Here is a 19,925-nt window from a genome sequence, read left to right as displayed (position 1 = left end):
CAGACCCAGTAATGTCGTACATTTCCTCTCCATCCCTCCACCCTGTCCCTCCTCAGGGACCCCTCTCATGAGAGACTACTTCTCAAGCAGATTCAGTCTCTACTGGCCTTGGGGCTGTGGAGGCGGTCCCCCTGCAGCATTGGGGACAGGGATTCTACTCCCAGTATTTCCTTATTCCCAAGCCCAAGGGAGGGATGAGACCTATCCTCCCCACCTCAACAAATACGTCAGATATGAGTTTCCGGATGGTTGCCCTGGCAACTATACTCCTTGCCTTAAATCAGTGACTGGTTCTCAGCCCTAGACCTTCAGGACATTTATTTTCATGTAGCAATTCTCCCAAGCCATAGGAGGTTTCTCTGGCTTGTTGTGGTGGGCCGACACTAGTAGTACATCATGCTGCCCTTCAGCCTGTCTTCTACCCCCCTGCTCTTTACCAAATGCATGGTAATGGCGAGTGACCGTGTATCTCAGGAAGAGGTAAATTCATATCTTTCTGGATGATTGCTTACTGAGTGGGCAAGTCGTCTGTTATGTCCAGTTCACTGTACACCCACTCAATCATCTGGGTCCCATCCTTAACAGTGGGAAATCAATATTGGTTCCATCTCAAAGAATTAAGTTTGTTGTGGACCTGGTAAACCAGAGGTGGGCAAACTACGGCTCGCGTGCCACATCCGGCCCGTGGGACTGTCCTGCCTGGCCCTTGAGCTCCTGGCTGGGGAGGCTAGCCCCCAGCCTGTTCCCCACTGTAGCCCCTCCCCTGCAGCCTTAGCTTGCTGCGCAGGTAGTGTGGCTGGCTCCGTCCAGGCAGCGGGGCTGCGAGCTCCTGCTGTTCTGAGTGGCATAGTAAGGGGGCGGGGGAAGAGTTGGATAAGGGGTAGGGGGTCCCATGGGGCAGTCGGGATGGGAAACAGGGGGGTTTGGATAGGGCGTGGGAGTCTGTCAGTGGGCAGGGGTGTGGATAGGGGTCAGGGGGGCAGTCAGGGGATAGGGAGCAGGGGAGCTGGATAGGGGGTGGGGTCCTGGGGTGGTGGTGGTTTGGGGTGGGGGGTCCTGGGAGGGGGCAGTCAGAAGACGAGGAGTGGGGGGTTGTTGGATGGGTCAGGGCTTCTGAGGAGGGCGGTCGGGGGTGGGAAGGGGTGAATAGGGGATGGGGGCCAGGCTGTTTGGGGGGCATAGACTTCCCTACCTGGCCCTCTGTACAGTTTTGCACCCCAGTGTGGCCCTTGGGCCAAAAAGTTTGCCCACCCCTGTGATAGACTCTATGAATTCAAGGGCATTTCTACTGACTAAATGATTCCAGGCAGTTTGCCGCTTACTCTGGACATGCAGTCCCAATCCTCAACTGCAGTCTGAGTATGACTGAGGTTGCTCAAGTTGCAGTGGGGGAGGTTTAGATTGGATATTAGGAAAAACTTTTTCACTAAGAGGGTGGTGAAACACTGGAATGAGTTACCTAGGGAGGTGGTAGAATCTCCTTCCTTAGAGGTTTTTAAGGTCAGGCTTGACAAAGCCCTGGCTGGGATGATTTAACTGGGAATTGGTCCTGCTTTGAGCAGGGGGTTGGACTAGATGACCTTCTGGGGTCCCTTCCAACCCTGATATTCTATGATTCTATGCTAGGCCTTGGCTATGGCTTTGTGTCCACAGGTAGTCCAATATGCCATGCTGCACCTTAGTCTTCTTCAAATGTGACTGAAGTTGTCGATCTGTTGTCAGCACTGTCATCCCTTGGGCAGACTGGTCTGTCTTCCTCCACCAATCTTGGTAGTGGATGGTTCAGGTCAATGTGTGTCAGGGCATTCTCTTCACTCTCTCCACCAGCCAGAACAGTTGTCACTGATGCCTCCTTAATAAACTGGGGAGTGCTGGATTCGCTGAAGGTTCAAGGCCTGTGGTCGGAACAGGAAGCTTTTCTACATATCAATAGTCTGGAGCTTCATGGCATCTGCAGTGTTTGTCAGACCTTCCAAGATCACATTGGGGCTCAGTGGTTCTCATACTCACGACAGTACCATCACCATGTATTATGTGAACAGGCAGGGGGGAAGCTCACTCCAACATGCTTTGTCAGGAGGCCATCAAGAGTCTGCTAGTTTTGCATCAGGGAGTACATTGCCCTCAGGGCCAATCTCTTTTCTCGGATCCATATTCCCCAGACAGCTTACCTCAGCCGGAGCTTCTCTCAGAATCCCAAATGGTCTCTGGAGCCCAGTGTCCTGCCATCTGTCTTTTCAGTCTGGGGCATTCTGACAATTCATCTGTTTGGCATGAGAACAAACAAGAAATGCAAGCTGACAGGGGTCTCAGGCCTGAGCTCCTGGACTGTTGCTTTGCACTTGAGCTGGGAACTGGTGTTCTTGTATGCCTTTCCTCCACTTCTGATCATCCCACAGGTCATTCTCAAGCTGAGATTGAACCATGCCAGGCTCGTTCTGATTGCTGCAGTATGGCCAAGAAAATGTTGGTTCTCTGATTGCCCCACATTATCATCTGGCATCCCATATCCCTTCCCCCTCTTCTCCTGACTCAGCATCATGATGAGGTTTTGCATCCCTTACTCAGCTCCTGCATCTCACAGTGTGGACGCTGCATGCATGGTTAGATGTGAAGGAGGTGGCACAGTGTTTGGAGGCAGTCCACCAGGTCTTGCTTAACAGTAGGAAGCCCTCCAACAGGGTTGTCTGTCTGGCCAAGTGGAATCCTCTTTGTCTATCGTCGTTAGCCTGGGGAGTTCAGCCAATGCAGGCTTGTATCCAGGACCTCTTGGACTGACTGTTACACCTTCAGTCATCTGGCCTTGCGCTTAGTTCACTGAGAGTCCACCTTGTTGCAATTTTGGCATTTCGTCCATCTATTTATGATAAGTCTGTGTCTTCAAACCCCATGGCAGTGTGCTGCTTGAAAGGAGTCCCTAATCTCCACCCACTAGTTAAAGAGCCAGTTCCTTTGTGGGACCTTAATACTGTTTTAGCAGTTCTTTTGGTACCTCCATTTGAGCCGCTGGCAACTTCCTCTTCGATGTCAGAAAACTGCTTTCCTTGTGGCGATAACATCTGCAAGGAGAGTTTGTTAGTTGAAGGCTTTGATGGTAGAGCAGGGGTGGGCAAACTTTTTTTCGCTCAAGGGCCACACTGGGGTGCAAAACTGTATGGAGGATAGGGAAGGCTATGCCCCCAAACAGCCTGGCCCCCACCCCTTATTCGCCCCCTCCCACTTCCCACCCCCTGAGTGCATCCCCCCCTCCCCCACCCCGGACCCCTATCCACACCCCTGCCCACTGACAGGCCCCTCAGGACTCCCACGCCCTATCCAAACCCCCCTGCCCCCTGGGTCCCCCTACCCCTTATCCAACTCTTCCCCCCCCACCCCCCCCGCTGTCCCCTTACCATGCCTCTCAGAGCAGCAGGAGCTTGCAACCCTGCTGTCCAGACGGAGCTGCCTGCATGGCAAGCTAAGGCTGCAGGGGAGGGGCCAGGGGCTAACCTCCCTGGCGAGGAGCTCAAGGGCTGGGCAGGACGGTCCCGTGGACCAGATGTGGCCCAGGGGCCACAGTTTGCCCACCTCTGTGGTAGAGCCTCCTTACATGCAAATTTCCAAAGACACAGTGACCTTGTAGCTGCACCCTAATTTTTCACCAAAGGTGATTTCTCAATTTCATTTGAACCAAGTTTATATATCTAAGGATGTTCTTCCCTAAGCCACATTTAACCCCCGAGGAGCACCATCTCCATGCTTTGGATGTCAGGCAATGTCTAGCGTTTTTCTATTCCTTGCCATGTCTGATTCATATGCAGACCAAATGAAGGGTCAAGCAGTCTCTTCACAGATACATGAGATTATCCACCTGGAGACTGTCACTACAGCATATGAAGTAGCTCCAGGCTATGCCCACTCAAGGGCTATGAGCTCATTCCACAAAAGCTCAGGTGACGACAACAACAATTCTATATTGGACATTTGCAGGGCAGCCTCTTGGTCCTCAGTGGTTTGGAGAAGTATGCACAATGCCATTACAGCTGCATCCAGATCAGATGCAGACTTCGTGAAGGCAGTTCTTCTTTAAATAGACACCAAGCCCAACCTCGTGCGGGGACTACTTGTGAGTCACCTACACAGACTACAAAGCTACATCTACTCAAAGAAGAAAAAACTGTTACCTTCCTGTAACTATTCTTCGCGATGTGATGCAGATATGTATTCCATGACCTTTCTTCCATCTCCTCTGTATCAGAGTGTGTACTTCTGACCTTCAGTGTGAAGGAACTGAAGTGGGAGGTCAGGGCAGCGCTGCCCTTGTATGTCTGGGGGCAAGAGAGCCTACAGCCATGGGGCATGAGAGCCACCACTACAGGTAGTGTTAGGCAGAGTTTTCCGGCTCTGGTGCATGGGACACACACCCACCTAGGATACACATCCGCATTGCATCTCAAAGAACAACAGTTGCAGGTAGGTAACCATTTTTTCCATACAGCTCTAGCAATTTTGCCTGCCTGTGAATTTATTTGTATGATGGTGGTGCATAGGGATTAACTGAGAAGGGAGCCCCATTGTACTAGGCACTATAAACATAAACTGTTCTTGGGGAAACTGTATTGTTTTATAATCTAAATGTTCAAAACAGATGAAAGGTGTCAGGGTTTCCTCCCCACTCTGAACTTGAGGATAGAGATGTGGGGACCTGCATGAAAACCCCCTAAGCTTTATTTCTACCAGCTTACATTAATCTGCTTTGAAAACGCTTGTGTGCACATGACAACTGATGGTTTTCACTGACTTCGCATTTGTTGGAAACTCTGGAGTCCTCTTTCAAAATGAACTTACTTTGCCGCAAAGCGAGTGAGGCTACGTCTGCACTATGCAGCTTTTAGCAACACGGCTGTGCCGGTACAGCCATGCTGCTAAAAAGCACACGGTGGAGGCACTGTTTGTCAGCAGGTGAGTGCTGTCCCGCTGACAAACTTCCACCCGCAATGAGTGCAGTGGCTTTAGCATTGTCAGCAGGAGAGCGCTCTCCCGCTGACAAAGTGCTGTTCGGACCAGCGCTTGTCATCGACAAAACTTTCATCTTTGGGGGGTGTGTGTGTGTGTGTGTGTACACCACCTCTGAATTACAAAAGTTTTGTCTTTCATTTGCCAGTATAGACAAAGCCTTAGTCTGATCTATTGTTTGAGTGCACCCAGTGCTACTGCAAACAGGTTTCACAGTCTCTCGGTGCCTGTCCCACGCTGCTTTGTAGTCGACTGTCGACCTGTCTGTTTACCTGTGCCCCCTCTCCTGCCCTGGGATCAAGTTGATTGGATGTCCCCTTCCTCGTTTATAAGGTGGCTGTTCATTCACTCCTGGATTCCAGTTTATCATGGTAGGTGTGCTTAATACTCCAGAAGCCCTGCAGCATGCCTCAAGCAGCCCTTGTCTCCGTGCTGAGACTGGATCTCAGTGCCATCTGGGGAGAAGCGTTGGTGCAGGTAGCTCTTGTTGCCAGCCACTTGGAAAAAGATCTGCTGGTGGGCATTGCGAGGCACGTGCTGGCGAGGGGCTATGACCAGAATGCCAGACAACACTGGATAAAGCGCAACCAGCTGAGGAGCACCTATGTTAAAATAAGGAACAACAGGAAGAAATGTGGCTGCTGCCAGCCATTTAGAAGACTAACTGGATTCCTGCCCTGAAGCAACCAACCCTGATTCCCAGGCAGCAGCTGAGGAGGCTGATCCTGTGGATAGAACCATCGCATATGCAAGGTTTTTTAAAACATTTTTTTAAATTAACTTAAATAGTAGTTTTAATTTACTATTCTGCTGTATGGCAGTAATAGCTTCTGTTCCAAGTGCCTCATGGCCAAGTGCAAGGTCCGTCCCTCCCTCCATTGGCCCACACTGTCCTTTTGTGCCCCTCCCATACGCTTTTCCAAAATTGCCCAGCTGGAATAGTCGCCATCAGCCACCGTCATGTGCTAAAGCCCTGGTTACCGACTGTTTTCAGGCCCGTGCTATGGAAGGCACATGCCTGTGTACCTATTGACTTATGTTTCCCTTCCTTAGCATCCTGCCTGGTGAATGTGCCTTTCGCCCCACCCCCCGCCCTCAAACCTCATTCACTGTCACCAAAACAGTTTGCTGGCAGCATTGTGCGGCCTTGGCTTCCCATGCCAGAGTCAAATAAGGAAAACATTCTTTCTTTTGTGCAAAATACAGAAGTTTATTGCGACAGTGGTTACAGGAAGGGAAGTTTGGTTAGTGTTCTCACCGTACAGGAGATAGACATGGACATTGCATGCCCATAAGGCTACAAAGAGGACAGCTCCCTGTAATATGCATTTACAGGGCCATTCTGACAGACTGGTAACAGTGAATGTTTTAGGCAGTCATTGCAGAACCCTGTCTATTTTTCTTTGCACTATTAACATGTCTGCAGGGGAGATAAAGCAAGGCTGAGAAATTGCTCCACTTTTGCTCATAGATGAAGGAATAGCTACATGGCCAGTCCCACCAGTATTGCTCATGACTCCTGTAACACACTGGGGGGACTATCTTGTTGAATAACTTCACAGCATATCTTGCTGCTCTGCCCTTTGCCTTTTTTTATTAGGCCATTCTCTGCCTCCTAGTCACCTGGCTCCTTGTCATGTGATCCAGAGTCAGGACAGCCTCAAGGGTATTACTCTTCAGCTCATCCCCAGATTCACCCTGTTAACCCTTCCATGTAAAACACCATGTAAAACCTCTCCAAGGCACAGCCTGAACTGCATAATTCCCATCACCCCCATGCTCCGAGGCACAACAGCATATAGTGCATGGACAAAAGTCCAAAAGCACGCACCACTTACCATCTCCAAGGTTCCTCAATACTGGAAAGAATCTAAAGGAGGTAAAGCCAAGAAAGAATGTTAAGAACACCACAGCCTCTCTAGAATATGAATAACCATTTATCATTTTTTTAATACCTCCACAGCTGTACTGGCCAGACCCTCAAGGAGAGGGTCCTTAACAGCAACGGAATGGCGAGGAAACCAGAGAGGGAGAAAACAGAAAATTTGTGATGAAAAATTCATGGACATCCTACAGAGTCCTCCCACTACCCAAAAAATGAAGAAAACTGAGGACCAATGGAATATGACAAGGAGCTGTCCAGGGAGATCACTGCAGTGGCAAAGGACAGCGAGGCAGTTGCCAGGAAAAGCTTTGCCATGGCTAAAGATAATATGGAGGAAGATGCAGAGGCAACTCCTGGGGATAATGCAAAGCCAAAATGCCCTGCTGCAGCACATGTTACTGTTGGGGCACCAGGCAAGGCAGTGCTACAGACTAGCACCCACCCATGTTTTGCAGCCCTTGGACAATACAGGCTACTGGGAACAACTCCTCCTCATGGCTGTACCCTTGCAACAGTGCACCCAGAGGTCATTCCCCTCCCAGACTCCAGCTCTTTTGAGCCCTCTATTGCCCCTGGTAACTTTGAGCCTGGGTACTCCACACCAGAAATCCCATGAACCAGAAGAATCATAACCAAGACATACCTTCGCCTGTAACTTTAAGCCTCCTGGCTTTATGCCCTACGCTGAACTGTTGTACTTTACTGTTTTGGTTTCCACTGCTGGTTTAATGAAACAGTTCTTCGTAGTTAGTTAATTTGTTTCACAATTAAAAGCATTTTTAAAATTTTTGTCTCAGTTGAAGGTTCATTTCTGTTTGTTACATAATAGATTATTCAGTGAAAACCTATATAATTTCATTCACAAGCAGTCAACAGTTCATTTTACACAGCAAATAGTTGTTTGCATTAATTCTTAAGCTTGTAGGCAAAGACACAAGGTACAACAGGGATTGCCACATTGTTGCACTTTAACTGCCCATAAACAACACTGAACTGCACAAAAATCTCTCCCCTGCCTCAGTCCATGCATAGGTTAATAGCAGGATTCACAGCTGCACAATTTCAGGCCTGAGACTCCAAATAAGAACGATAGGCATCCTGGATGCTGTTGCCCCGGCTGTTTGCATTCTGTATTGAATGCCTAGGTGGCTACACAAACCAGTGAGCCAGTCTCTGCACGTCAGCCTTCCACCTATCGCCAAGTCTTTCTCACTAATTCTCACTAATACTGTGCAAAATGCAACTTGCAGCTATAATCTTTGGGATGTTTTTTGTCTTACTTCCAAAGTATTTCACGAACAGTGCAATTTTACTTTCAGAAATAATAGGCACGAGTCCCATCAATGGCCCCAGTATGGCTTGGAGATCCCATATGTGCAAAACCATCAATAACTTCCTGAGCATTACCTAACTTTATAACTTGGTATTACAGTACCTCTCTGGCACTGCACACCTGCATGACAGTGGCTCCTACAGTCATTCTCTCTGCTCTGAATTGGTTGGCTATGGACCAGTGGCTTTCTGGGGTGGCCAGCTTCCAGGTGGCAATTGTGGCCTGCTTGCCCACAGGTATGGGGCACCACATGTTGGTAAACTACCACTGCAGCTCCAAGGCTAGTTCAGCACATATCTCCAAAAATGTTCCCCTCCACCCCCGATCCTGAATTCTCTCATCACTGCTGGTCATCCCAGGTCTGCAGGTCAGTCCTTTCCCATGAATCTGTGCTGGTTTCCTGAACCTAGAAACAGCACTGCAAGCTGTAAAGCAGCAGCTCCAGGAACTGGTCCTCTATCAATTGCTATCACTTCTTCTTGCTCATCCATGTCCCAGCTCCACTGCTGCTGAAGATCCTCCTGCTGGTGGAGCTGCTGCTGCCGCCACGTCATCCGCTTGGTGGTGCAGCAAGCAAAGTCCTAAGCCGAATTCATCTGGCTTCGAATGCTGAAATACAGTCCAAGTAGCCTTTGCGTATTTGAGGTTGCCCGTGTAGTGATACAGAGCGCCGTTGGGTCCATGCTGGCTTACAGCAATTTGAAAATGGCATTAGTTTGCCCATAAAGGAAGTATGGGATGGATACAGATGAAACAGGGGATTTTTAAAAAACTTGAACTAGCCATCTTGCTATGTATCCCACAATGCACAGCAAGAAAAATCCCTGAATGCGTACCGCTCCGCAACAAAGCAAAGGAGCATAAGATCTGCTTTGAGAATGCTACGCCCTCAATTTGCAGCAAACTGCTGCTGTGTGTACACATGATGTGCCTTGACTGAGCGCACACTGTCCTGTGTGCATGATATTACTACAGCTCGCATAATGTGCATTACCTGACGCGCAGAAAAAAAGCTGCAGATGAAATCCCCTCTTATAGACAAGCCCTAAGAAATGCTGTGGGTATGTACAGGTTTCTAGTGAACTCACGGAAGGGTGCTGGGAGTAATGCCCTTCCCTCGTATTTGTGGGGGAGTGTTACCATACCTTCCACTTCTGTGTTATCCTAGAGGAGGGATTTGTCTTCTGCTGAGTATAATAATGTCCTACTATTTCTCTTACAGGAATTTAAAGATCTATCTCCCAGGATAGATTGCTTGGATCTAAAAGGTAAGCCTCTTTCTCATAACCCTAATGACTTAGCTTTTTAAAGGAAATTCTTCGAGCAGAAACTGTTGTACTCTGTTTGTACAGCTCCTATCTCAGTGGTGTCCTGATCCTGAATGGGGCACTTGCTGTGCTAATGCAGTACAAATAATGCTAATACTGAGGAAACAGGAAAAGTTAATTTTGTAGGGGATTCTGCGTGAGAAACGTACCCATGTTCCAGCAATGCTGCAAAAATTGCTGTTGGGGTAGTTATCAGGCCATGGATATAGATAGGGCTTAGTTGACTTTACCACCCTCTTATGAAAGCCTGATTCATTACGTTTTCTCATGGCCAGTAGGAACCCTTGCAATTCTATAATCTGACCACCTGCATAATGCAGGACATGGCACTTCTCCCACTGATTCCTCTATTGAGGTTAATATGTTGTGGTTGAACTAGAGCGTATCTTTCAGGCCATGTCTATGCTACAGCATTATAGCTGCGGTGAGGCAGTGCCATAGTGTAGATGCTTCCTACCCTGATGGAAGGAGGTTTTCCATCGATGTAATTAATCCACCTGTCTGAAAGGTGGAAGCTAGATCGACAGAAGAATTCTTCCATCAACCTTTGCATCTACACTGAACTAATTATGGCACTCAGGGCACGATACTTTTCACAACCATGAGTGAAGTAGCTAGTTCGATCTAATTTTTAAGTGTAGACCAAGCCTTGGAATGTTCTCTGATCTTGATACAAAGACTCCAAAGTTATGGAGAAGAGGGAGATACATGAAAAATAGGGGAGGCTGAGGCATTACTTAAGAAAAAACCTGGCCAAATAAGCATGTTTAACAGCTTCCATCGAGGACAGTTGTATGAATGAGCCTAGGCTCCTGCTTAAGGGGCTTTCTGGAACGTGTAGTATTACTCAACGGTTGCACTCTTTGTCACTTCTGTAGAACAAACTAATATCCCCCCCCCTCCCCAGGGCTTCTTGCATTCCTTCATTCCCCTCACAAGTTCCCTATGTTCCACCTTCCCATCCCCCTCTATTTCAGGGACTCCCTGCAACCCCCTTCCCCAGTTAACCTTTTTATTAATGGTGTCAAGTATCGGAGGGGTAGCTGTCTTAGTCTGTATCCACAAAAACAACGAGGAGTCTGGTGGCACCTTAAAGACTAACAGATTTATTTGGGCATAAGCTTTCGTGGTTAAAAAAAACACTTTTTCAGATGCATGGAGTGAAAATTACAGATGCAGGCATAAATATACTGATACACGAAGAGAAGGGAGTTACCTTACAAGTGGAGAACCAATGCTGACAGGGCCAGTTCAGTCAGGGTGCATGGCCCCACAGTATGCCAACATTTTTTTTGGCTGACTTAGAACAACACTTCCTCAGCTATCGTCCCCTATGCCCCTCCTCTACTTGCGCTACATTGATGACATCTTATCATATGGACCCACGGGAGGAGGCCCTTGAAGAATTCCACCTGGATTTCAACAATTTCCACACCACCATCAACCTCAGCCTGGGACCAGTCCACATAAGAGAGCCACTTCCTGGACACTACAGTGCAAATAAGTTCTAGTCACATAAACACAAACCCCGTTGCCTACTCTGTCCCCATATCTACTCTAATGACACCATCAGAGGGCCCAACCACATGAGCCACACCATCAGGGACTCATTCACTTTCACATTTGCTAATGTGATATGTGCCAGCAATGCCCCTCTGCCACGTACGTTGGCCAAACCGGACAGTCTCTACGTAAAAGAATAAATAGACACAAATCAGACATCAGAAATGGTAATATACAAAAGCCAGAAGGAGAACACTTCAATCTCCGTGGATATTCAATAACACATTTAAAAGTAGCCATCCTTCAACAAAAAAGAACTTCAGAAACGGACTTCGAAAAGAAACTGCAGAGCTACAATTCATTTGCAAATTTAACACCACTAATTTGGGCTTGAATAGGGACTGGGAGTGGCTCGCTCTCTACAAAAGCAATTTTTCCTCTCTTGGTATTGACACCTCATCAATTATTGGGAGTGGACCACATCCACCCTGGTTGAATTGGCCCTGTCAGCATTGGTTCTCCACTTGTAAGATAACTCCCTTCTCTTCATGTATTAGTATATTTATGCCTGCATCTGTAATTTTCACTCCAAGCATCTGAAGTAGTGGGTTTTTTACCCACAAAAACTTATGCCTAAATAAATCTGTTAGTCTTTAAGGTGCCACCGGACTCCTCGTTATTTTTATTAATTACCTGGAAGTCTGGCCTCCTGTGACACAGGCCATAGAATTTCCCCAAAATAATTCCTAGTGTGTGTCTTTTAGAAAAAATCCAATCTTGTTTTGAAAATTGCCAGTAATGGAGAATCCATCACAATGCTTAGTAAATAGTTTTAGTAGTTTAATTACTTTGGAAACTTATGTCTTATCTCTAGTCTGAATTTGTCTAGCTTTAACTTCCAGCCATTGCATCTTATTTTATCTTTGTCTACTAGATTGAAGAGTCATTATCAAATATTTTTCCCCTTTCAGGTACTTACAGGTTGTGATCAAATCACGCCCTAGCCTTTTCTTTGTTAAACTAAATAGATTCAGCTCCTTGAGTCTATCACTGTAAGGCAGGTTGTCCAATCCTTTAATCATTCTCATGTCTATTCTCTGAACCCTCTCCAATTTATCAACATTTTACTGGAATTGTGGACACTGTATTCCAGCAGTGATCACACTTGTGCCAAATCAAGACATTCTATTACGTCTCAACCCCTACTCGATATTCTCCTATCCCAGGATCCCATTAGCCTTTTTGGCCACAGCATCGCACTTGGAGCTGACTATCTGGGGAAGCAGTGACCCTGAAAAAGTTTAGGGAGTTGTGGTGGATAGAGTCCCCCCTCTTGTAAGAATGGGCTGCATTCTTTGTTCCTGCATATATAGCTTTACTTTTGGCCGTATTAAAATGTATGTTTGTGTGTTTGTGCTCATTTTACTAAGCGATAAAGATTGCTCTGTATCGGTGACCTGGAATGTTCCCTCTAATTTTTCCTGTCCATGTGCGGAATTAATTTAATGTGCACCAATATGGAGATGTGTGGCTGGGATGGGACGACGGGGTTCAGAGTGTGGGAGGGGGCTAGGGGTGAGGGCTCTGGCTGGGGGTGCAGGCTCTGGGATGGGGCCCAGGATGAAGGGTTTGGGGCTAAGTCTGCCCTAGGGCTGTAGGGCAGACTCAGTGGAGTCTGACACCCCCCCCCCCCCCACACACACACACCCCCCCCGCCCAGCCCTCTCTATCTGCAGCAGCAGCTGGGCCACAGGGGAGAGGCTTCTCACCCTGCACACCCCAGGCTCCCCCATCATCCCTCACCTCACTGCCCTGACCTACCTCTATTCCCCCCCTTACCATACGGCCATCTTCCAGGCCCACCTGTGGCCACGCCCCTGAGTGCAGTGGGCATGCCAGTGCAGCTGTGCTAATTAAGTGCGTGGCCCTTGGCAGCTTCCTGCAAGGCTATGCAGGTGCACACCTTACAGCAGTGCTGGGCAAACTACGGCCTGCGGGACCATCCTGCCTGGCCGTTGAGCTCCCGGCTGGGGAGGCTAGCCCCCAGCCCCTCCCCTGCAGCTATATGGCCGCGTGGGCAGTGCTCTGGGCGGTGGAGCTGCGCGCTCCTGCAGGGCAGTGGGGCCGCGTGTCTGGCTCCGGCCAAGTGGCGCGGCTGCCAGACATGCTGCTCTAAGTGGCATGGTAAGGGGCCGGAGTGGAGGGTTGCTGTTTGTGCCGCTACACCGGGGCCAGAGAGGTTGGATAAGGGGCAGGGTATCCCGGGGTCCCGGGGGGCAGTTAGGGGACAGGGAGTGGAGGTTTGTGGGGGGAGGGTGTTGGATAAGCATGGGAGTCCCGGGGGGCCTGTTGGCATGGCGGTGATGGGGGTCGGGGTAGTCCGGGGACAGGGAGCAGGGGGGTTGGATGGGGGTAGGGTCAGGATTGGGGGGGGGTCTCGGAAGGGGGCGGTCGGGACAAGGACTGGGGGCGTTGGATGGGTCAGGGGTTCTGGGGGGGGCAGTCAAGGGGCAGGAAGTGGGAGGGGTTGGATAGGGGGCGGGGGCCAGGCTGTTTGGGGAGGCACAGCCTTCCCTACCCAGCCCTCCATACAGTTTTGCAACCCAATGTGGCCCTCGGGCAAAAAGTTTGCCCACCCCTGCCTTAGAGGGAACTTAGGTGACCAGCCCTCTTCATTATTTACCACTCCATCAGTCTTTGTATCATCTGCAAACTTTCAGAATTATTTTTTTTTCCAGGTCATTGATAAAAATATTAAATATCATAGAGCCAAGACCCCCGTGAGAGCCCACTAGAAACACTACAACCTAAAATTAATTAGAGCAGAAAGCTGGGTGCTCAGCAATTTTGAAAATCAGGCCATTTATTGCTGAGCTTAAATATGGATTTTGGAGCCTGGCTTCAGGCTCCTAGTTTTGAAAATCTTGGCCATATTTTTTAAATGTAATGGATTTTCTGATACCTTTTATGCTTATTCAGATTACGTGAATTACAATATTAACAGTTTTAGTTTTAGTTTTTCAGAACTGTGTGCTGGAGTTATTAGATACAAAATTAAAAATATGACTAGAAGAAGGTTGCATACAACTGAGAGGTACTGCATGTTGCATTTGTGTAGTTGATTCAGTTAAAAAGCAAAATGAAATAAAATGTCAAGCTCTAGTTCCCTACCTACTGATTAAAATTACCTGTGAATCTAAAGAATTATAGACGTTAGAGGTGGCAAAGATTCCATCTTTCCATTTTTGATTCCATCTCTGTCAGTGAAAGACTTGCTCTGTGAGATTATTTTCTAATGTTGAATCAATCTTTTTAAAGCATCCTAATGTGGCTTCTGTCACTTGATCTACTATGCTTTAGCTGAATACATGGGGCCATGCAAATCTGCTGATATCTACTTTATATCACAGACCATGTTTGCAGATCGGAAACAGATACACATTTTGTATCTGTGCAGGGCTCTCTGAATATATCTCCGTGGGTGTCATTAATATATAAGGCTATGATTTTGTTAGGGATATTTTTAGTAAAAGTCAGGGACAATCATGGGTAATAAACAAAAATTCAAAGCCCATGACCTGTCCCTGACTTTTACTAAAAAACATCCCTGACAAAATGGGGAGGGAGGAGGGTCCAGCATCCTGCCCCCTGCCTGCAGTGGTTGGGAGCTGTGGGGACCCTGTTGCCCACTGGCTGGTCAGCTGCGGGGGCGGAGGGGAGAGAGGGTTCCCCGGCAGTGGCTGGGCAGCTGTGGGAGGGTCCCCTCGCTGCCCACGGAGGATGGTCAGCTACAGAGCCCCCCCAGTGTCACGGAGTCTCTCTGGAAGTCATGGATTCCATGACTTCAGTGATCTCCGTGACATAATTGTAGCCTTACTAATATACAATCTACATTTTCCATTCTTAATTTTATTAGATTACAGTGATAGGCCTCCAGAAGCACTGCCCTTTCTTGCTGTTTACACTTTCCCAATATTTATACAGTTTGGAGCTCGAAATTGCCAGTTGACCTGTCTAGCATACGCGGCCTTCTTTGCTGCCACTTCCTCTTATCAGTCAGTATTAGAGTTAAAAATCAAGCTCTTGCATCAGAAAATTATTCCTGCTTTTTTAATAACATTTGTTTAAACTAACTGAAGACATTTGAGATGACCTAAGCTGCTCGTTGGCTTTCAGCCATTCCGATTGTTGCAGGAATCCCTAATGCTTGGTACAAATATTTCTAAATAATTCTGAATACTACGAGTGAACCTCTGAAAGTAGAAAATGTGTAAGGAACATTTGGACAATATGATTACAAAATAGTGAAATGAAAAGGCCAAGACTGGAGGCAAGTTAATCATGTATGTATTTTAGGGGCTGGTTCATTGTCTGTTTCAATTTATCTCCGCATATCTGTTCAGGTGAGGAATTCAAACGTGGAAAATATTTATTAAAGTCCAGGGCATTGGAGGGCTAGGTTGAGTCCCCTAGCTTCTTGGGCAGTCTTAGTTTTACACGCCCTGCTGGGTTAGGTCTGGAGCTTGTGGAAGAAGATGATGCTGATTCTGAATTCATAGTATTATAAAAATTAGCAGTGGAAAAAATGCTAATGGGTTATCTAGTCCATCTGCTTGGAAACCAGTCCAAGATAATTTTTTTTGTGTGGGGGGATTTAAATGTTTAACTTTGCAAATAATAAATGTTGTCTGCAAGAGCAGGAAGTAGCTTACCCCAACTGAAGGAAAAACAAGATCCATCTCTCCTTGCATTGCCTTGTTTTCTGTCCCAACGCCTAGGGTTCTAGAACTCACAGAAATGTATTTCTCTTAATACTGTGCATATTTTATGTACAAACAAAACACTTAACACTGGGTCTTCTGAGTTCACTCTGTTCTTTTCCCCCAGGAGAAAAACTTGACTATAAGGCCTGTGAGGCACTGGAAGAGATTTTCAAAAGGGTCCAGTTCAAAATGGTTGACTTGGAGCAAACGAACCTGGACGAAGATGTAAGTTTCATTTAATGCTATGTAATTTACCGTGGCTTTTTTTTGTTTCAAGATTAACAAAAATCCTGTAATTTTCTCTGCCTGGTACGGTTTTGTGTTCTGTTCTGAGCTTTTTCTTCATGCACTGAGGTTAGTGAGCGCTTAAAGGGATGTGCTCCAAATCTGACCTATACTTGCCATTGCTATTACCCTCTCCATTCATAAGGACACTTTATTTTATGTCTTCGTTTGCATTTTTGCTATTTCAGAAAGTAATAAATAGAATGAACCCTCGATATCCAGGTTCCAAATTGCCATAATTCAAATGGACCTGGAAGTCTCTTAAATAAACTTGTTTAAAAATCCATCTGAGGAATAACCTTTCTCATGTTTTATGTAATGTTAACTGGAATGTTTTTTCCCTGCCGGACCTGGGTTCAGGCTTTATATTCTGAACTTCCTGTGCTATGCTAATCTGCACAGTGTATTCTTTATGTTGTGTAGGTGTGTTGTAGCAATGCCATTGGCTCTAAAGTAACCCCAAAGGCCTGAAAACAGGTCCCAACAAGTAAGTGAAGAAGGAACTGCTATTTTACACAGTTTTGGTGCAGTGAACCCAGTGTGCTACATTAATGGCTTGGTATTTAAAACTGTGTTTATTTTAAGTAACTTATTTCACCATTAGCCCATTTCCTTAACTCTGTTAAATAATAAAGAATGAAAATTGTAAGCACCAGATGCCTGCTCGTTATCCATCTGCTTCTGGGTCCCCTCCTGTCCCTGAGTGCTCTCTAGTGACCTTTTCTTCTTCCTCTATGTAGCTGGTTCCCAAATGTCCTGCCTCACATCAGGTGAGAGGCAGATGAAATCTCCACCCTCTCAAACTCATTACCTCCAGAGGTAGAACTGTTTATCTTCCTTCTCTACCTCTCAATCCTTCTCTTCTTTTTTCTGTTACCATTGGTGTACAGTCTCCCAAATTCTCCCCTCCCCCCATTGCTAAACTATTGTCAATGCCTTGGTTGTTTCTTCCTGATCGCTGCACTCTTCCCTCTGACCTCAGCTCCCTGCTGCCCATTGTCCCCCTCTAGTGGTGGTGTTTTGGATAAACTGAAGTCCTGTTCTGCTGCTATTCTAGACAGATCACTGGCTTCATCTTACCCCAATCAAGCTCCTTCTTATTCCCTTTACCTCTGTCTGTATCTCTGCTATTATTTCCTCCTAGTCCCACACTGATAGGTAATCCCTGCATGCCCACCTGACCCTGACTTCTGATTCCATGACCTGTTTTTAGGACTGTCAGGCGATTTAAAAAAAATTGTGATTAATTGCAAGCCATTAATCGCAAGTGATTAAAAAATAATAGAATAATACCATTTATTTAAATATTTTTGGATGTTTTCTACATTTTCATATATATTGATTTCAGTTACAACACAGAATACAAAGTGTACAGTGCTCACTTTATATTTATTTTTGATTACAAATATTTGCACTGTAGAAAACAAAAGAAATATACTATTTCGATTCACCTAATACAAGTACTGTAGTGCAGTCTCTTTATTGTGAAAGTTGAACTTAAAAATGTAGAATTATGTACAAAAAAAACTGCATTAAAAAATAAAACAATGTATAACTTTAGAGCCTACAAGTCCACTCGGTCCTACTTTAGCCAATCGCTCAGACAAACCAGTTTGATTACATTTGCAGGAGATAATGCTGCTCGCTTTTTGTTTACCACATCACCTGAAAGTGAGAAGAGATGTTCGCATGGCACTGTTGTCACTGGCGTCACAAGATAGTTACGTGCCAGATGCACTAAAGATTCATATGTCCCTTCATGCTTCAGCCACCATTCCAGAGGATGTGTGTCCATGCTGATGATGGGTTCTGCTCGATAACGATTCAAAGCAGAGCGGACCGATGCATGTTCATTTTCATCATCTGAGTCAGATGCCACCAGCAGAAGGTTGATTCTTTTTTGGTGGTTCGGGTTCTGTAGTTTCCACATTGGAGTGTTGCTTTTTTAAGACTTCTGAAAGCATGCTCCACAACTTGTCCCTCTCAGATTTTTGGAAGGCACTTCAGATTCTTAAACCTTGGGTTGAGTGCTGTAGCTATTTTTTTGAAATCTCACATTGGTACCTTCTTTGCGTTTTGTCAAATTTTCAGTGCCAGTGTTTGTAAATCAAACATGTCCTGAGTCATCGTCTGAGACTGCTCTAACATTAAATATATGGCAGAATGCGGGTAAAACAGAACAGGACACATACAATTCTCCCCAAAGAGTTCAGTCACAAATTTAATTAACGCCCTATTTTTTTGACTAAAATCATCCTCATGGAAGTATGTCCTCCAGAATGGTGGTTAAAGCATGAAGGGGCATACGAATGTTTAGCATATCTGGCACGTAAATACCTTGCAATGCTGGCTACAAAAGTGCCATACAAATGCCTGTTCTCACTTTCAGGTGACATTGTAAATAAGAAGCAGGCAGCAGTATCTCCTATAAATGTAAACAAATTTGTTTTCTTAACAATTGGCTGAACAAGAAGTAGGACTGAGTGGACTTTCAGCTCTAAAGTTTTACATTTTGTTTTTTGAGTGCAGTTATGTAACAAATAAAATCTACGTTTGTAAGTTACGCTTTCACAATAACAGGTTTCAGAGTAACAGCCGTGTTAGTCTGTATTCGCAAAAAGAAAAGGAGTACTTGTGGCACCTTAGAGACTAACCAATTTATTTGAGCATGAGCTTTCGTGAGCTACAGCTCACTTCATCGGATGCATACCGTGGAAACTGCAGCAGACTTTATATACACACAGAGAATATGAAACAATACCTCCTCCCACCCCACTGTCCTGCTGGTAATAGCTTATCTAAAGTGATCATCAGGTTGGGCCATTTCCAGCACAAATCCAGGTTTTCTCACCCTCCACCCCCCCACACAAATTCACTCTCCTGCTGGTGATAGCCCATCCAAAGTGACAACTCTTTACACAATGTGCATGATAATCAAGTTGGGCCATTTCCTGCACAAATCCAGGTTCTCTCACCCCCCTCCCAAAAACCACACACACAAACTCACTATCCTGCTGGCAATAGCTCATCCAAAGTGACCATTCTCCCTACAATGTGCATGATAATCAAGGTGGGCCATTTCCAGCACAAATCCAGGTTTTCTCACACCCCCCCCACTCTTTCACAATAGAGATTGCACTACAGTACTTGGATGAGTGAATTGAAAAATACTATTTTGTTTATCAATTTTACAGTGCAAATATTTGTAATAAAAGCTAATATAAAGTGAGTACTGTACACTTTACATTCTGTGTTGTAGTATAAATCAATATATTTGAAAATGTAGAAAAACATCCAAAATATTTAATAAATTTCAGTTGGTATTCTATTTAACAGTGTGTTTAATCACGATTAATTTTTTAAATCACAGTTGATTGCGTCAGTTAACTGCGATTAATCGACAGCCCTACTTGTTTTGGTATGTTTTCTTTCTGCTGGATTGGAAGCTCTTGAGTGGGGCGTCTGGCACTATATGTTGTACGGTTCCTTGAACATTAGGAGCTATTCAGAAATGCTTAGCAATAATAATAATAAATTAATACTAGACTTCCTAATCACACTTGACGAGAGATGAGGTAAAAATGGTAAAGTTAAACGGTAAAGAACTGTGAAGGTCTAGGCCTACAATTCATTATCCCAAAGAACTCTGTTGTCCTTTTAAGGGAATAATTAAAAAGTGTTGCATGGCTTCAAAGCTATTGTGGGTACCTTTGGTGAAAAGGTAATTCTGGATGTCCTTACTGCATATATGGCTTTTCTTGTAAATCAGGTTTTCGCTCCTGCCAGTTATGTTGCAGCCAGAACAGCTGCAGAAAAGAGAGCACTGTTCCCTT

At 45.9% G+C, this 19,925-nt stretch overlaps 1 protein-coding gene across 3 annotated transcripts in view; it reads left to right on the top strand.

The window, feature by feature from the left end:
* The window catches only part of PPP1R37 (protein phosphatase 1 regulatory subunit 37), a 171,084-nt gene that overhangs the window by 60,337 nt on the left and 90,822 nt on the right, over positions 1-19,925 (top strand). For all 3 annotated transcript variants that reach the window (XM_078850218.1, XM_073321861.2, XM_073321860.2), the window contains exons 3-4: positions 9,436-9,481; positions 15,932-16,032. In XM_078850218.1, coding sequence (XP_078706344.1) covers positions 9,436-9,481; positions 15,932-16,032 — 147 coding nt within the window. The remainder of the gene's footprint in view (positions 1-9,435; positions 9,482-15,931; positions 16,033-19,925) is intronic.

Source organism: Lepidochelys kempii, chromosome 23, assembly GCF_965140285.1.
Source record: "Lepidochelys kempii isolate rLepKem1 chromosome 23, rLepKem1.hap1, whole genome shotgun sequence".
Taxonomy (NCBI): domain Eukaryota; kingdom Metazoa; phylum Chordata; order Testudines; family Cheloniidae; genus Lepidochelys; species Lepidochelys kempii.
This window is presented reverse-complemented; position numbering and strand designations above follow the sequence as displayed.